The sequence below is a fragment of the Sylvia atricapilla genome, chromosome 11 (genome assembly GCF_009819655.1).
Source record: "Sylvia atricapilla isolate bSylAtr1 chromosome 11, bSylAtr1.pri, whole genome shotgun sequence".
NCBI classification, from domain to species: domain Eukaryota; kingdom Metazoa; phylum Chordata; class Aves; order Passeriformes; family Sylviidae; genus Sylvia; species Sylvia atricapilla.
The window spans coordinates 21,924,804-21,940,304 of record NC_089150.1 but is presented as its reverse complement, the minus strand read 5'-3'; the positions used below and the strand labels follow the sequence as shown (position 1 = coordinate 21,940,304).

Here is a 15,501-nt window from a genome sequence, read left to right as displayed (position 1 = left end):
TCAGGTCATGTCTGGCCTTTGGATTTCTTTGAAGCAGTATAAGGGTAGCTGGGATTTGTTGTCAAATAGAGAACTCAGTTTCCAGCATTCCATGTTGCAGCAGTGGGTGTTTTTCAAACTCTTCATCCTACTTTTTCTAAAATTCAGAATGATTTGGGGAAACATTTGGCTGCCTTGGGATGATGTTTCCCCACAAGTAACCACCCCAGCAGCAGCCAGCAGAGCTCCCCCATGGGGAAGGGACATGGAAGGGAGGGAATGGCTGCCCCCCTCACTGCTGTGCAGCCCCCAGGGAAGAGGCTCCTTGTGCCCCCAAAATCAAGTGGTCTGTGGTGCCTGTGTGCTGGCAGGGTGACAGGTCCTGCCAGTAGCACCAGGGCTGAGAGGGATGGCACAGTCCCCATGGCTCAGAGACTTGTCCCCCACACTGCCTAATTTTCAAGCCAATTAGAGTGGGCTGTTTATTTCTGCTGGGATCCTGGAGCCAACCTTGTTTCTGAAGGGTGCCTTGGGGGCTGGGAGCTCAGTTTTTCAAACATATTTATTTATGCCCGGGGCCATTTGCTATACCATCCCCTTCCTGCAGCACACCCTCTCACCTGCCTTTGTTAGCAGAGACAAATTGCTGATGTGCCACTGAATTGGGGAATACAGGGTGGGCCCCAGCCTTTGCTCTGGGCTGACTTCCATTGGTGCCCAGACTTTCTGTGTGCTCCTTGGGACACAGTCTGGCGGGGAAGTAGGAGCAGCAGCTCTGGAGCTGCCTGAATCTGAGGCTGTGTTCTCTCTTGCCTGCAGGACAGCAGCAAGCCTTACCACCCGGAGCTGTCCCGCAGCCCCCAGAGCCTCAGCGACACCGGCTACTCCTCTGATGGCATCTCCAGCTCACAGAGCGAGATCACCGGCCTGGTGCAGCAGGAAGAGGAGAAGCTGAGTAGCACTGGGCTGGCCGGGCAGAGCCCCCCCAGCCCCTCTGAGCTCACCAAGCTGGAGAGCAGCATGCGGCCTCTCCTGGAAGGCCGGGGTGCACCGACAGAGTCCCCTGAGCGTAGCAAGAGCCGCACAGAGCCACAGGAGGACCAGCGGCAACAGCAGCGGCCACGGTACCTCTCCATCACCCCTGAAGCCTTTGACTCAGATGAGGAGCTGGAGGACATCCTGGAGGAGGATGAGGAGTGGGAGAACCAGCGGGAGCGTCGGGAGAGCGCAGAGTCCTCAGATGAGTTTGGCAGCAAGCTGCGGCATGACTATGTGGAGGACAGCAGTGAGGGGGGCTTCTCCCCAGTGCCCCCCAGGACCAAGGGCCAGGAGGCAGAGGTGACGGATGAGGAATTCATGCGGAGACAGATCCTGGAGATGAGTGCTGAGGAGGACAACCTCGAGGAGGAGGAGGAAGGCTATGGGCACACCAAGTACAGCATCCCCAAAGCTGGGCAGAAGACGGAGGCAGAGAAGGGCAAAGAGCCAGCATCAGCCAAGCGGCGCCTGCCGCATGGTGCCAGCAGCATGTACACCGAGGAGAGCAAGGAGGTGGAGGCAGTGGAGGGTGATGACTTGAGCACGGCTCAGGGTGGGCTGCGGCGATTCAAGACCATCGAGCTAAACAGCACAACTGGCTATGGCCGGGAGATGGAGATTGGCCAGGAGTCAGATGTCAGTGTGGACCGGGAGCCCGAGCTGGAGATGGAGAGCCTGACAGGCTCCCCCGAGGAGCGCTCACGGGGCGAGTACTCCTCCACCCTGCCAGCCACAACGCCCAGCTACACCTCGGGCACCTCACCCACCTCCATCTCCTCACTGGAGGAGGATAGTGACAGCAGTCCCAGCCGCCGGCAGCGGCTGGAGGAGGTGAAGCAGCAGAGGAAAGCTCGGCATCGCTCACATGGCCCCTTGCTGCCCACCATTGAGGATTCATCTGAGGAGGAGGAGATGCGGGAGGAAGAGGAGCTCCTGCGGGAGCAGGAGAAGATGCGGGAGGTGGAGCAGCAGCGCATCCGGAGCACAGCACGCAAGACCAAGCGTGACAAGGAGGAGCTGAGGGCCCAGCGGAGGAGGGAGCGCTCCAAAACCCCCCCTAGCAATCTCTCCCCCATCGAGGATGCCTCCCCCACAGAGGAGCTGCGACAGGCGGCGGAGATGGAAGAGCTGCACCGCTCCTCCTGCTCCGAGTACTCACCTTCCATTGACTCAGAAGCAGAGAGCTTTGATGCTGTGGCCTCCAAGCTGTACAAGTCTGGCAGCGAATACAACCTGCCCACTTTCATGTCACTGTACTCCCCAACGGAGAAGGTGGAGAGTGGTGCCAGCAAGCCCCTGAAAAGCGCTGAGGAAGCCTATGAGGAGATGATGAGGAAGGCAGAGATGATGCAGAAGCAGCAGGTCCAGCAGGCACAGCCTGCCTCTTTCTACAGCAGCACCTACCAGCAGGGTGGCTACCGCAGTACGGAGGGCCAGAATGGCTTTGACTACCAGTATGGTGAGGAATACCGGTACGATGGCAGCCTCACGCGCCCCTCCCAGCCCGATTATCCCAGTGCCCTGCCAAAGGCAGGAGCGGTGTACGAGGAGATCCTGCAGACCTCGCAGAGCATCTCCAGGATGCATGAGTCCTCTTCCTTTGATCTGGTCCTCAAACAGGGTGAGAAGGTGAAGGGGCAGGAGGAGGCGTACCAGGAGAAGCACTTCCTCAATGCTGAGAGTGCCTATGCTGACCTGCTGAAGCAGAACGGTGGCCCACTCACCCCTGGCACAAGCCCCACGCAGCTCTCTGCTCCTGTCTCCTTTGCCAGCTCCAACAGCAGCACCTGCAAGACTATTCCTGATGTCCGGGTCACTCAGCATTTTGCAAAAGAGGGACAAGACCTAGCCAAGCTCCAGAGTGCCCCAGCAGCACCCAGCCTAATATCCAAGGCTACCACCACTCCTTATGCTCACAGCAAAGGCACCAGCACGGTGACAACAGCAGCAGGCAGCCCTGGGAGTGCACTGCAGAGCTACAGCTCACCAAGCCCAGAGGCCCCATCCATAGCTGAGAGAAGCTACACTCCATCAAAGAGCACTGTCAGCTATGGCTCTCAGACTGAGGACACCACCAGAACCAGGACAGTGGAGATTAGTGTGCAGACAGCCAGGGAGAAGATCCCACCTGCAAGTGACAGCAAGCCCACACTGCCCAAGACATACACCTTCTTCAAGAGCTCCAGCCCTCCGCTCTCACCCACCTCACCCACACAGAGTCCCACCCGCACCACAAAAGCCACGGCAGAGTTTTCCACACAGACACAGAGCCCAGTCCTTGCCTATGAGGCTCCTTCTGCTGCTGCTGCTGCTAGCCCAGACACCTCGTCCTCCATGGTGGCACAGGGGACACAGACACCGCACCAGGCGGGCTCACCACGCCTGACCCGGCAGGCCTCCTCACAGGACTCCCCCTTCATGGTGATCACACTGGCGGCCGATGCAGCCAGCCAAACCAAGCCAGTCAGCTCTGGCTCCTTGACATCTCCCACTTCATCCCCCACCAGGCCAAGCCGGCAGCTGCTGGCACATGGTTACACCCAGACCCGGGAGCCAGAGGAGCCAACAGGTGCCTACATCAGGGCACAGCCAGTGAAGGACCACGCCCAGAAAGCATCTGCTGTGACTTCAGCCACTGACGGCATCACAGGGCTGTACAGCTGGGGAGCACTCCCTGCAGAAAACATCTCCCTCTGCCGCATCTCCTCCATCCCTGGCACATCCCGGGTGGAGCCAGGGCCCAAGGTGCCAAGCAGCAATGCTGTGGACTTACGGACTGCATTGAAGTCTGCCCCCATCATCATAACAGACCAAGGCATGGATCTCACGTCCTTGGCCACCGAGGCCAGGAAGTACTGCCTGACCCTGGACCACATCCCCAGCCGGCAGTCCACAGCCATCCAGCCCTTGATCATCAACCTCAATGCCCAGGAACAGCCCCATGCCATCATTGCGGCAGCCAGCACTGCCAGCCTGGCCATCGCCTCTCCCATGATTCTCTCGCAGTCCAAGCAACCTGTGGTCTATGGAGACCCTTTCCAGAGCCGTGTGGATTTCGGGCAGGGGACCGGGAGCCCAGTGTGCTTGGCACAGGTGAAGCAGGTGGAGCAGGGTGTCCAGACAGCCACTGTCAGAGCCAGTGGGGTGGCCAGTGGAAAGCCTGAGCCCACTGCTGCCCCCCAGACCAAATTTGCAAGGTACGGTATGCCAGGCCAGATGGTGAAGAAGGATGTGCTCCTCACACAGACCAGTGGGGCACAGAATGCCAGCGGTCTCCCTCAGTCATTCCCACCAGAGCCAGGATCGGAGGTGTACCGGGCAGTGCCAGTAGAGCTGAAGAGCCAGAGCCCTCTCCTTGCCCTGGGTGGCAAGAAATCCCAGGTGATGATGGTGCAGATGGAGGAGGCAGCAACTGGTCCAGTGACCAAAGTGCTGAAGGAGGAGGTGCCAGCCAATGTCCTGGACCTCACGGGCGTGAAGCCAGAGAGTCAGGTGGCCTGCTGTGACATGGTCTACAAGTTCCCCTTTGGTGGCAGCTGCACAGGTGCTTTCAACCCCACCTCCAAGATGCCAGAGAAGAAAACTGGGGAGGCAGCAGTGATGCCTGGTCGGAAAGCTGGTGGACCAATGTATGGCAGCAGAGATCCAGAGCTGCCAGAGACCTTCCCTTACCAGGAGCAGCCGGGCCCAGCACCTCCACTCTATGAGGAGCAGAAGTTTTACCCAGCCAGCGCCTTCGGACGTCTCTACTCCTCCATGTCAGACACAAACCTCTCTGAAATCGGGATGAGCTACTACCACACAAAGGGGGATCAGCCCTTCCCTGCTCCAGCAGGTGATGCCGCTGTGGACCTCAGCACCATGAAGCACTCCTACAGCGTGGGCTTTGCCGAGGGCGGTTACCTGGGTCAAGGGCTACAGTATGGCTCTTTTTCTGACCTCCGCCAACCGGGAGAGCTGCTGAGCCACCCCTTCCCCATGCGGAGGTACAGTTCAGCCTCTAACATCTGCTCCGACTACCGCTTCTCACACCGGGGGGACCTGGCCAGCTTCCAAGAGTCCAGTCTGGCCCACTACAGTGCCACCACAGCGCGTGAGATCAGCCGCATGTGTGCTGCCCTCAACTCCATGGACCAGTACGGGGGCCGGCATGCCAACGGCCCTGATGTGCTGCCATATGGGCCCAGCAACGGGCAGGGGGGCACAGGGGGGCTGGCAGCTCAGCAGCATGGCTCTGTACCCCCCAAACCCAGTGGGATGTACAACCCCACCTTCCCTGAGGCACGGCAGGGCTTCAGCAACCTGGCACAGTACAATGTTCCCGGTGTCCGCCTGGGCACCATCCGGCAAATGCTTCCTTCCACTGCAACCGTGCGGGCCGCTGATGGCATGATCTATTCCACCATCAACACCCCCATTGCCTCCACGCTGCCCATCACCACCCAGCCAGCCTCAGTGCTGCGGCCCATGCTGCGTGGGCTATATAGACCCTACGGCCCAGGCAGTGTGGCAGCAGTCCCACTGGCCAGCTTGGGCAGGCTGCCAGTTGTCACCCCCCGTGTCCCACTTGCAGCACACGGCCCCTACCGCTTCCCAGCCCCAAGCCGGCCAGCCCCAGCAGCCTCGATGATGGAGACACCCGTCTACCTGGGGAAGCCCGTCTCCAGCACAGCACCGTCAGCAGTGGGAGCTACTCCTGCTCCCAAAGCACCTGCTGGCCCCACCACACCTGCCAGTGGCTTGCAGCGAGCAGAGCCACCACCAGCTGCCCCCTGTACAGAGGCACCAGCAGCACCAGCAGCCCCCAAGGAGAGTGGACCAGTGGCCACAGCACCCAAGCCACCACTGGATGGAGCTCAGCGGGAGGAACGGGAGCGGGAAGAGGAGCGTCAGCGCAAGCAGCAAGAGCACGTGCTGCAGCTGGAGCGGGAGCGCGTGGAGCTGGAGAAGCTGCGGCAGCTGCGGCTGCAGGAGGAGCTGGAGCGGGAGCGTGCAGAGCTGCAGCGGCACCGGGAGAAGGAGCAGCTGCTGGTGCAGCGGGAGCTGCAGGAGCTGCAGTGCATCAAGCAGCAGGTGCTGCAGCAGCAGCAGGAGGAGCGGCATGCGCAGCTGGCACTGCAACGGGAGCAGCTCGCCCAGCAGCGCCTCCAGCTCGAGCACATCCACCAGCTCCAGCACCAGCTGCAGCAGCAGCTAGAGGAGCAGAAGCGGCAGAAGACCATCTTCCCCACTCCCATGGAGCCCACTGCCCGCCCACCTGAGGGGCCCGCTGAGGCGCCACGGGTGCTGCCGCATAATGGGCAGGCATGGCCCCCACCGGGCCAGACACCCCCAGAGGGGCCTGCCGGTCCCCGCTACCCTGTGCCACAGCGGCCACTCAGCAGCTCGGCCTCAGACATGTCACTTCAAGTCGAGGAGTCCTGGGAGCCTGGCCGGGGCATCAAGAAGAGGAACTCGATGCCACGGCTAAGAGATGCCTATGAGAAGGAGACATTTGCGGCGCGGAAGATGGCGGACAGCAGCGTGCAGACAGATGAGGAGGACGGTGAGGAGCGGTACATGCTGTCACGGCGGCGGCGGACACGGCGCAGCGCTGACTGCAGTGTGCAGACGGATGAGGAGGACAGCGGGGAGTGGGAGCAGCCCGTGCGCCGCCGGCGCTCCAGGGCCTCACGGCACACTGAGGCCAGCACTGAGGGCAAGAGCGACGGGGCAACCCGCACAGCCAGTGTGGGTATCCAGACCATCAGCGACTGCTCGGTGCAGACAGAGCCCGACCAGCTCCTCCGCGTCTCCCCCTCCATTCACATCACCACCCATGACCCCCGAGTGGAGATTGTCAAGTATATCTCAGCCCCAGAGAAGACGCAGCGGGGTGAGAGCCTGGCCTGCCAGACAGAGCCAGAGCCAGCTCCCCAACCTGGTGTTGTGGTCCCCCAGCTGACAGTGCCCACCACCATTCCGCCCTACTCCACCAACCTCCAAATAGTGAGCACAGGCCCCCTGGATCCCCACACTGTCCGGCAGCAGACCCTGGGCAAGTTTGAGAAGAAAAAGCCAGATCCCCTGGAAATTGGTTACCAGTCCCATCTGCCGGCTGAATCCCTCTCCCAGCTGGTGACCCGCCAGCCACCCCGCTCTCCCCAGGTCCTCTACTCACCTGTCTCCCCCTTGTCCCCCCATCGCCTCCTGGAGTCCTCCTTTGCCACCAGCGAGCGGCTGAACAAGGCCCACGTCCCCCCACAGAAGCACTTCACCACTGATTTAGCCCAGCGCCAGCAGACGCTGCCACGCCCCATCAAGACCATGCAGCGCTCTCTGTCCGACCCCAAGCCCATCAGCCCCACCTCTGAGGAGGCTGGCAAGGACAGGTTCTCCCTCTACCAACACCCGCTGCTCCCCAGCTCACAGGTATGTCACCTCAGGGAACAACCTTACCCTCAGGGAATAGCCCCAGGAGGCACCTCGGGACATTTCAGTTTCATTAGCGCTGTGGCAATTAATATTTCAAAAGGCCGGCTCCCTGCAGCAGCTGATGGCAGCCAGCAGGCACAGACGTGCATGCCAATACTAGCAGCCGGAGGGAGGCCCTGGAGGTCCATTGGCTGCATAAGCCTGTCAGCAGGCAGGAGATGCTGCAGGTTGGCAGCATCAGGGCTGTCACCTGCTCCAGATGGGTTCCCCTTCTTTCTGGAGGAGCCAGCAGCCACCATGCACGTCTCCATTTAAGGTTGTGGTGGTTCTTGCTCACACCTTTACCCCCAGACACCGAGGTTGCCTTGGGCAGTCAAGTAGAAGTCCAAGGACAATTCCTGGGGCAGCAGCACCCACTGGCAGTCCCCCGAGTCCCTCTGCCAAATGCCCACGGACAGAAAGCATTTTTTGCAGCAGAGTATGCACGTGGCCAGCTCAGCACTTGGCCGGCTGCCACCCCTAGAAATTATTCACGGAAAGTGCCCTGCCTGTTACTTCCATCCTATTTATTGCGTTTTTACATAAACACCACTTCCTCAGTGCATGGGGAACACGTGCACAGCAGGATGCTTCACCCCAGCCCTTAGGACACGGGAGGACCACTGCAATGCTTGGGGTGGGATGTGGGAGGGACACCCACCTGCCCCTCTGACCAGATGTCCCTTGGCTTTGCAGGTGGGGGGGCTGCAGTCAAGCTCACTGGCACGAAAGGTGAAGCGGACACTGCCCAGCCCACCACCTGAGGAGCCCCACGTACCCCTGGCAAGCCCAGCTGCCTCCCAGCTCTACCTGAGTAGCCTGGCTCCCAAGGCCACCGCGCCTGTCACCAAGGCCAGCCTGCTGAAGGAGCTGGACCGCGACCTGAGGCTGGTGGAACACGAGGCCACCAAGCTGCGGAAGAAGCAGGCGGAGCTGGACGAGGAGGAGAAGGAGATCGATGCAAAGCTGAAATACCTGGAGCTGGGCATAACCCAGCGCAAGGAGTCGCTGTTGAAGGATCGGGTTGGTGGACGGGACCACCCCTACCTGCGTTACTCCGGCGATCGCCGCGACTACCTGTCAGACAGCGAGCTGCACAGCCTGCGCCTCGCCGCCTACGACAGCGCCGGCGTGCGCCCTGCCGGACAGTACCCTGACTACGCCGCCGCCTCCTATGGCGCCTACCCGTACCCTGCCCCGCAGGGCCCCGCTGCCTTCCCGCCACCACGTCTGCAGCACCCCCAGTACCCCACAGCCAGCACCTCACAGGATGGCTTGCCGGCAGCTCCACTGCCCACCTTCACCTCGCCTGGTGGCTTCTCGGCCCCTGGCACCACATACCCAGAGCTGGGCACCCCAGCCCAGCCAGGCTTCCAACCCCAAAACCCCTACCAAGCCCCGAGCGCCTTCGCTGGGGCAGCCACCGTGCCAGCGGCACAGCCCGCCCTCTACCAGAGCCCGGCAGACGTAGCTGGCGGGCACCAGAAGCCACGGCAGACCTCTCTGGCTGACCTAGAACAGAAGATCCCCACCAACTACGAGGTCATTGGTGCAGCCACCAGCTCCTCCGCCATGCCTGATGTCACCTTCAGCACTGCACCGACGAGCGGTGGCTATGAGCAGTACAAGGCACCTGAGACCCGGCCGGCTGAGAGAACCAGCACGGCACCAGGCCCCTCAGCCAGCTATTCTTCCGAGTCCCTCTACACCAGTCTGGAGCAGAACATCCCCCGTAACTATGTGATGATCGAGGACATCAGCGAGCTCACCAAGGAGAGTCCAGCAGTGGATGGGCAGAAAGCAGAGCCGGTGGGCACGAGCACTGATAGCCGCCACAGCAGAGAGAAGGGTGATCTAGGGGACACTGAGGGCTCCAGCCGTCCCTGCTGCTACACCAAAGCAGAGGAGGAGTCTGAGGAGGACATCTATGATCACCATGGCCCCGACCATCGTGGGAAGAACAGCTACTACCGGGGCACAGAAAGCAATGGCAGGGTGTCAGGAAGCTCCACCAGCTCAAGCTACTACTATGGGGACAGTGAATACCGGCACTCCTCACGGATGGACAAGCACAGCTCTGGCACACCACTACCGAAGCATTCATCCAAGAACCTGGCACCTGCCGTCATCTCCTCCAAGCGCAGCAAGCACAGGAAGCAGGGCATGGAGCAGAAGATCTCCAAGTTCTCCCCCATTGAAGAAGCCAAAGATGTGGAGTCAGACCTGGCCTCCTACTCAACAACCACCTCGATTGGCAGCAGCAACGTGGCCTCCAGGGCCAAGAAGCTGCAGGATGAGATCACCTACGGCCTGAAGAAGAACGTCTACGAGCAGCAGAAGTACTATGGTGTCTCTAGCCGGGATCTGGTGGACGAGGAGGAGAGGGTCTACTCTTCCAGCAGCAGAACCCGTTCCTCTGGCTATGGGGTGGAAAAGTCCTCCAGCCGGGAGATGGGTGGCCGGAGCAAGTCCTATGAGCGCGAGAGCATGGAGCGCTCCCAGAAAGTCAGCTCCAAGCCCTCATCCCTCAGCATGAGCCAGAGCCGTGGGCGGGCACCCATGCGCTCACAGCCCTCGGAGGAGGAGAGCCCCGTCAGCCCTGTGGGGGGGTCACGCACTGTGGGAGGGCCGGGCCCCCAGTCAGCGGGGGATCCCTGCTCCCAGTTCTGCTCCAGCCACTCGTTGCCTGATGTGCAAAAGCACATCAAAGACGTGCCAAGGAGTCACTCGTACAAGCACGAGGAGGGCTACGGCATGGATGATGCCCATTGCGTTGTCTCAGACAGCGAAGGTAACAGCTCCCCATGGTGATCACCCCAGAGCATGGCACTTCCCCGGGGCATGCCCGTCCGCTCGTACGCAGAGACATTCTCACCGCCTCAGTTTGCTTGACACGTGCCTTCCTCCCCCTGCCCTGGGTGTTCGGTGTTAGCTGGTCCTACACGGTGCCCTGCTGCTCCGTGTCCCATCCCCACCGGCACGTGCTGTCCCCTGCGCGCGTGCCTGCTGCTTGCCCCTCCCACTTCATTGCATGGCTTCTGCCCGCGCAGCCTCGAGCGAGAGATTGACTGTGGTTTGTTTTTGGTTTCCGAAGCATATCATTTGGGTCAGGAGGAGACAGACTGGTTTGATAAGCCCAGGGAGGCGAGGGCAGAGAGGGTCAGGCACTACGGTGGCCACTCTTCCTCGCAGAAGAGACCCCCAGTTAAGCACACCTACCACGATTATGACGAGCCCCCTGAAGAAGACCTGTGGCAGCACGATGACTACCCCCAGCACCGTGAGCACCGGCACCACAGGGAGTATGATCGCCATGCCGGCTCCTCTCGGCATGCCAGCGACGAGCTGCCACGCCGCTCATCAAAGCAGCACCCGCGAGAATCTGGCCGCCATGAGCCCCGTGGCCATGGGCCTTCAGCCGGCCCCAAGAAGGCACAGCAGCCCGAGTCCCGCACGTCTTACGGCCCCAGCTCCGCTGATTACGCCCCATCATCCCGCCCTGCTGCTCACCACCATGGCACTGAGACCCCCAAGGCACAGAAACCTTCCCAGCCGCATGGGTCGGCCACACCAGCGCCAAAGCCGGAGCCCCTCACACACCCACAGCAGCCAGCGGCCAGGCAGCAGCAGGCAGGGCAGCTGGCAGCGCGGCAGCAGCCAGCGGCACGCCAGACTGCCCAGCCAGCAAGCTCAGCACAGCCTGAGACCAGGGGCAGGACACAGGGAACACCCTCATCCCGGCCAACACAGCAGCAGCCAGGGCCAGCCCAGGCAGCAGGGAAGGCACCAGCCACACTCCACACACAGCCAGGCGGACACCCAGCTCCGGTGGTAAGTATGGGCTTAGCTGTCCAGGCTGCATCCTGACCCCACAGCTTTGCCTGGAATCGGCACAGATGACTGTGGCCAGGGGCTGGCAGGGGAAGGGTTTGGAATGGGAGTCATGGAATGGGAGTCATGGAGTAAAGTGTATCCCGCTCACACACCCACTACAGACACCCCTGGGTGCTGTGGAAGCTGCCATCCCCTTGAGGGGACCCAGGAGGGGACATCACTATGTCCTGGTTCCCTTGCTGCCTGTTTTGGGGTTTTGGAGCAGTGTTTGGGGGTTTCAGTGTCACCTTCCAGTCTGGGCCACCCCTGGCTGATGCTCTACTGGGAGGGTGAGCCCTGAAAGCTGTTTTCCCCTTTCCAGACAAAAGTGGAGCCAACAGACGCATCCAAACCTGCAGCAAAAGTGTCACAGCAGCCAGGGAGAGCACCGTCAGCACAGCCCCTGGGAGCAGCAGGTCAGTGAGCCCCAGTGGCACTGTGCCATCTGTCCCCCCTTGTGCCAACTGCCTGGCACCCCAAAGCTCAGCTGAGCTCTCCCAGCCAGGCCTGTCCCCTGCTAACAGTGGCTTTATTTGTCCCCCAGCAGACAGTAAGGCTGGCCCAAGGGCGGCTGGGCCTCGTGGTCCCACGGGCATGGCCACGGGGCAACCTGGCGGGGAAGGAGAGAGCGTCTTCTCCAAAATCCTGCCGGGGGGGGCAGCGGAACAAGCAGGCAAACTGACTGAAGGTGAGGACTGCTCTCGGGATAGGGACAGGGCAGTGATGCTCTTCTGCACCAAGATGGAGTCAGGCACCGTGGGGATGGCTGGGTGCCGCCAGTGGGAGGCAGCGCTCCCACAGTTTGGGGCCCAGGGAGGTGGTGTCACTATGCCATACTGACACCTGTCCTGGCTTCCCCACAGCGGTGTCGGCTTTTGGCAAGAAGTTTACTTCATTCTGGTGAGAGAACGGCACAAGGTGAGTGCAGCCAGCACCAGGCACTGTGCCATGGGCTCTCCCTGTCCCAGCCGTGCCTGATGCCCTCCTCCTCCCCTTCCACTGCAGGAGTTTGGGAAGTGAGTGGAGATTTGAATCGTTGCAGTGGAAAAACCTGTGAAGAAGCCAATGAATTCAGCACGCGGCGCCAGACTCTGAGTATAACGGTGAGTGTACAGGGCACGCCTGCACACAAGTCCCCTCTGCTGTGCCATCTTTGAGGTGCCAAGCGGCACCACTGTTTCCTGAGCACCTGCTGAGCCCTGCCTTGCCAAACTCCCAGCCCTCAGGCTGGGAAAGACGTAGCACGGACCCATCCCCTTCATGATGAGCCAGTCATCCCCATCTTCATCCCAGGTGCTGGCCCCAAGCCAAGGCATGAAGGCTTGGCCTTGTTCCACGGTCTCGGCAGCGCTGGTGCAGACCCTGAGTGTCCAGGGAAGGTTTGGGCAGTCCAGGCTCTGCTCCGGGAGCCCGTCCAACGCGGGGGCGGGCGGAGGCGGCGGCAGCTGCTCCCGCCGGCAGCACCTCTTGGCTCTCTGGGGCCCTTTAGCTCGGGCCAGCGCTGCCGCTCGGCGGGGTCCCTTCCGAGGGGAGGAGCTGCTCGGACTAACGCTTTTCTCTCTCTCCCTCTCTCTCTCTCTCTCTCTCTCTCCTCTCTCTCTCTCGCAAGCTTTTGAAAGCAGGGCTATCCCTGGATGCTGGACGAAACGGCGGCCTAGCGGGGGCCCGGCGGACGCCCCGGGGCGGGTGCCCCCCACGCCTGGCGAGCGGCTCCGGCGCGGCACACGGCGAGCCCCGGCAGCTGCCCAGAGGGGATGGGCCTGGTCCGGACCGTCGGGTCAGGCCCCGTAGGTGGGCTGCGGCCCTTTCTCAAGATTATACGCAGAGTTGCTCCCTCTGAACCCCAGCTCTGGCCTCTTCATAGGTTTTTCCTCCCCGTGAGCCGAGGGCTGGGCGCCGTGGGCGCCGCTCCTCCTTCCCGACCCCACCCGCCCCACCGGGGCCGTCCCCGCGCCCCCTGCACTGCGGCCGCTCCCGGAGCGCGTCAGCTAGGACCTAACACTGTTTCACTACCGAAATACGAGGCCATAGGACTCTGACAGGCGGCGCGGCCGGCTGGGCGCGTGTCCCGAAGCCATTGGAAGCATTGAAAGGGTCGCGCTCGCCCTCGCCACGCAGCCAGCGCGCCTGCCGCCGGGCACCCCTTTTCTTTCAAGAACAGCCTTAATCATCCCACTTTGATTTCTGTGATACCTCATCCGCACCGGGAGGTGGGAGGGGGGGTGGGGCGGGGGCACGGGGCGTCGTCAGGGGGGTCCTTTTTTCTCGGTTTCTTTGGGTTCACTTTCTTTTGGTTTCGGGGTTTTATTTTTCTAAAGTTTATACCAAATCCTCTTCCCTCTTTGCTTTGTGCGATGAGTTAGCACACGGGCTGTCGTCTGTAGAAGCAATAGAGTGCAGGAGGCTACAAAAGAGCACAAATCCCGTGGAACAAGATCAGGAGAGCTTTGCCTCCGGCAGTATCCTTCCTTTTACTGTGCAATCCAAGTCCTTCTCAAGCCATTTTGCGGGGACGGCCGGCGCAGCGGCCGGCGGCCAAAGCCCACTGGCCCTGCCAGGAGGGGATTCCCAGGGGGCGCGGCAGCCCGAGGAGGGGGCTCGCCCGCGCCCCGCCGCCTCCCCGCGCTGGCAGCGCCCCGCCGACACCCCCATGGCGGGGTCAGCCGCCCGCTCACCCGCCTGATGTTCTATGCAACGAAATAACACGACTCCAGAACAAGACCTGTGAATAGCAAATCAGTTCAATGTCGCGCCTAAGGGTTCCATCGCAAAGCGTGCCGCCGAGCGACCCGAGAACTATTCTGTACCGACCACCCGTGCGTATGAATTCGTGGCATGTTCGACCCACGGAGGGCCACTTTGCCAAAGGGCAGCCCTAGCGCCCGTGACCGTCTGTCCCGTCGTAGAGCATGGCTTGCTACTTCTCTGCACGGTTCCACCCGCCTTTCAGTGCTTGCTGTTCTTTGCCTGGACTTTTCTTATTTTCTTCTCCATCAGTCCATCGCTGTACTGAAAGCTCTTAGCAGATTTATGCACTTGTGATCGAGGACCCGGCTGCCGCGGGAAGCCCACGCTTTGTGGCAGATCCCTCGCCGGGAGCTCTGCCGGTGCCCAGGGCTGGGGGCAGGCCGGCGGCTGTGGGATGGGGATCCCGGGGGCAGCCCCACGGGGGAGAGCCCCGGCCCCACGCACAGCCACCGCCTCTCCCCGCCGACGTCAAGTGCAGAGCCTGAGGGTGCCTCCCGCCGGCCGCCGGCCCCGCCACTCCTCGCGCTGTAAATGCTTGTACAGTGTGTAAATCGCACGCGGGACCGAGACTCCCGCCGGGGCCAATCTCGCCGCCCGAGCACATCCGCCGCCTTGCCTTCGTGCCTGCCAGGACCGGCGGCACGCAGCTCCCCCCCGCGCCGGGCCGTGCCCCCAGCCCGAGTTGTGGCAATCTGCTGGACAGGGCGGGGCGCCGGGGGCCTGCAAAGACCGAGGGCCGAGCGCGGCTGGGCGCCGTTTCCAGCGGTAAGTGCGATGCCGGGTGCGCTTCCTCTGAACATTGTGACGGTGTGCGTGTCTGCTGTGCTCTGTGCCACCCGTAGTGACCCCCGTACCGTGCCGTACCGTGCCGTACCGTGCCGTACCACCCCCGCCGCTGTGTCGTGACTCCCGCCCAGAAGCTGCCCCCTCACCAGGTGTTTCTGTGGGAACAGAATAAAAAGGACTTGACACAAACCACGGACTGGCCCTCATTCTTACCTGCCTGCAGTGTGGGCGGGGGGGATCGGGACCCCTACCATGGTGGGGAGGCTGGAATGGGTCTAGTTGTCACCGAGCACTGTTGGGCTCTGCCGCTCACACTTGGGATGCTGGGATAGGGGATTCCTGTGGGCATCAAGGACCTGATCTCACCTGCCTGGCCAGTCTGCTGGGTCCAGGGGGCTCCCAAGGGCCCAATCCCCGTTGGCGGGGCTGCCGTGGGCACCAATGACTCAATCCCACTCCCCGAGCAGGCTGCTCAGTCCCATGGGCCCACAATGGCCCGATCTCCCCCGACCAGGCTGCTGGGCTGGGGATCCCTGTGTCCCTCAAGGGCCCGATTCCCCAGAGTCCTGAGCATGGAGCCCTTGTTCTGCAGCCACCTGGTGGGTAAACCACCCCGGAGCGATC

At 61.9% G+C, this 15,501-nt stretch overlaps 1 protein-coding gene across 1 annotated transcript in view; it reads left to right on the top strand.

Annotated features, from left to right (window-relative positions):
• BSN (bassoon presynaptic cytomatrix protein) overlaps window positions 1-13,541 on the top strand; it is a 65,990-nt gene extending 52,449 nt beyond the window's left edge. Inside the window, exons 5-12 of the mRNA XM_066327052.1 lie at window positions 799-7,428; window positions 8,167-10,261; window positions 10,565-11,301; window positions 11,666-11,759; window positions 11,888-12,031; window positions 12,207-12,261; window positions 12,349-12,446; window positions 12,953-13,541. Of these exons, the coding sequence (XP_066183149.1) occupies window positions 799-7,428; window positions 8,167-10,261; window positions 10,565-11,301; window positions 11,666-11,759; window positions 11,888-12,031; window positions 12,207-12,247 (9,741 nt within the window). The 3' untranslated portion in view covers window positions 12,248-12,261; window positions 12,349-12,446; window positions 12,953-13,541. The remainder of the gene's footprint in view (window positions 1-798; window positions 7,429-8,166; window positions 10,262-10,564; window positions 11,302-11,665; window positions 11,760-11,887; window positions 12,032-12,206; window positions 12,262-12,348; window positions 12,447-12,952) is intronic.
• Window positions 13,542-15,501: the final 1,960 nt, after the last annotated feature.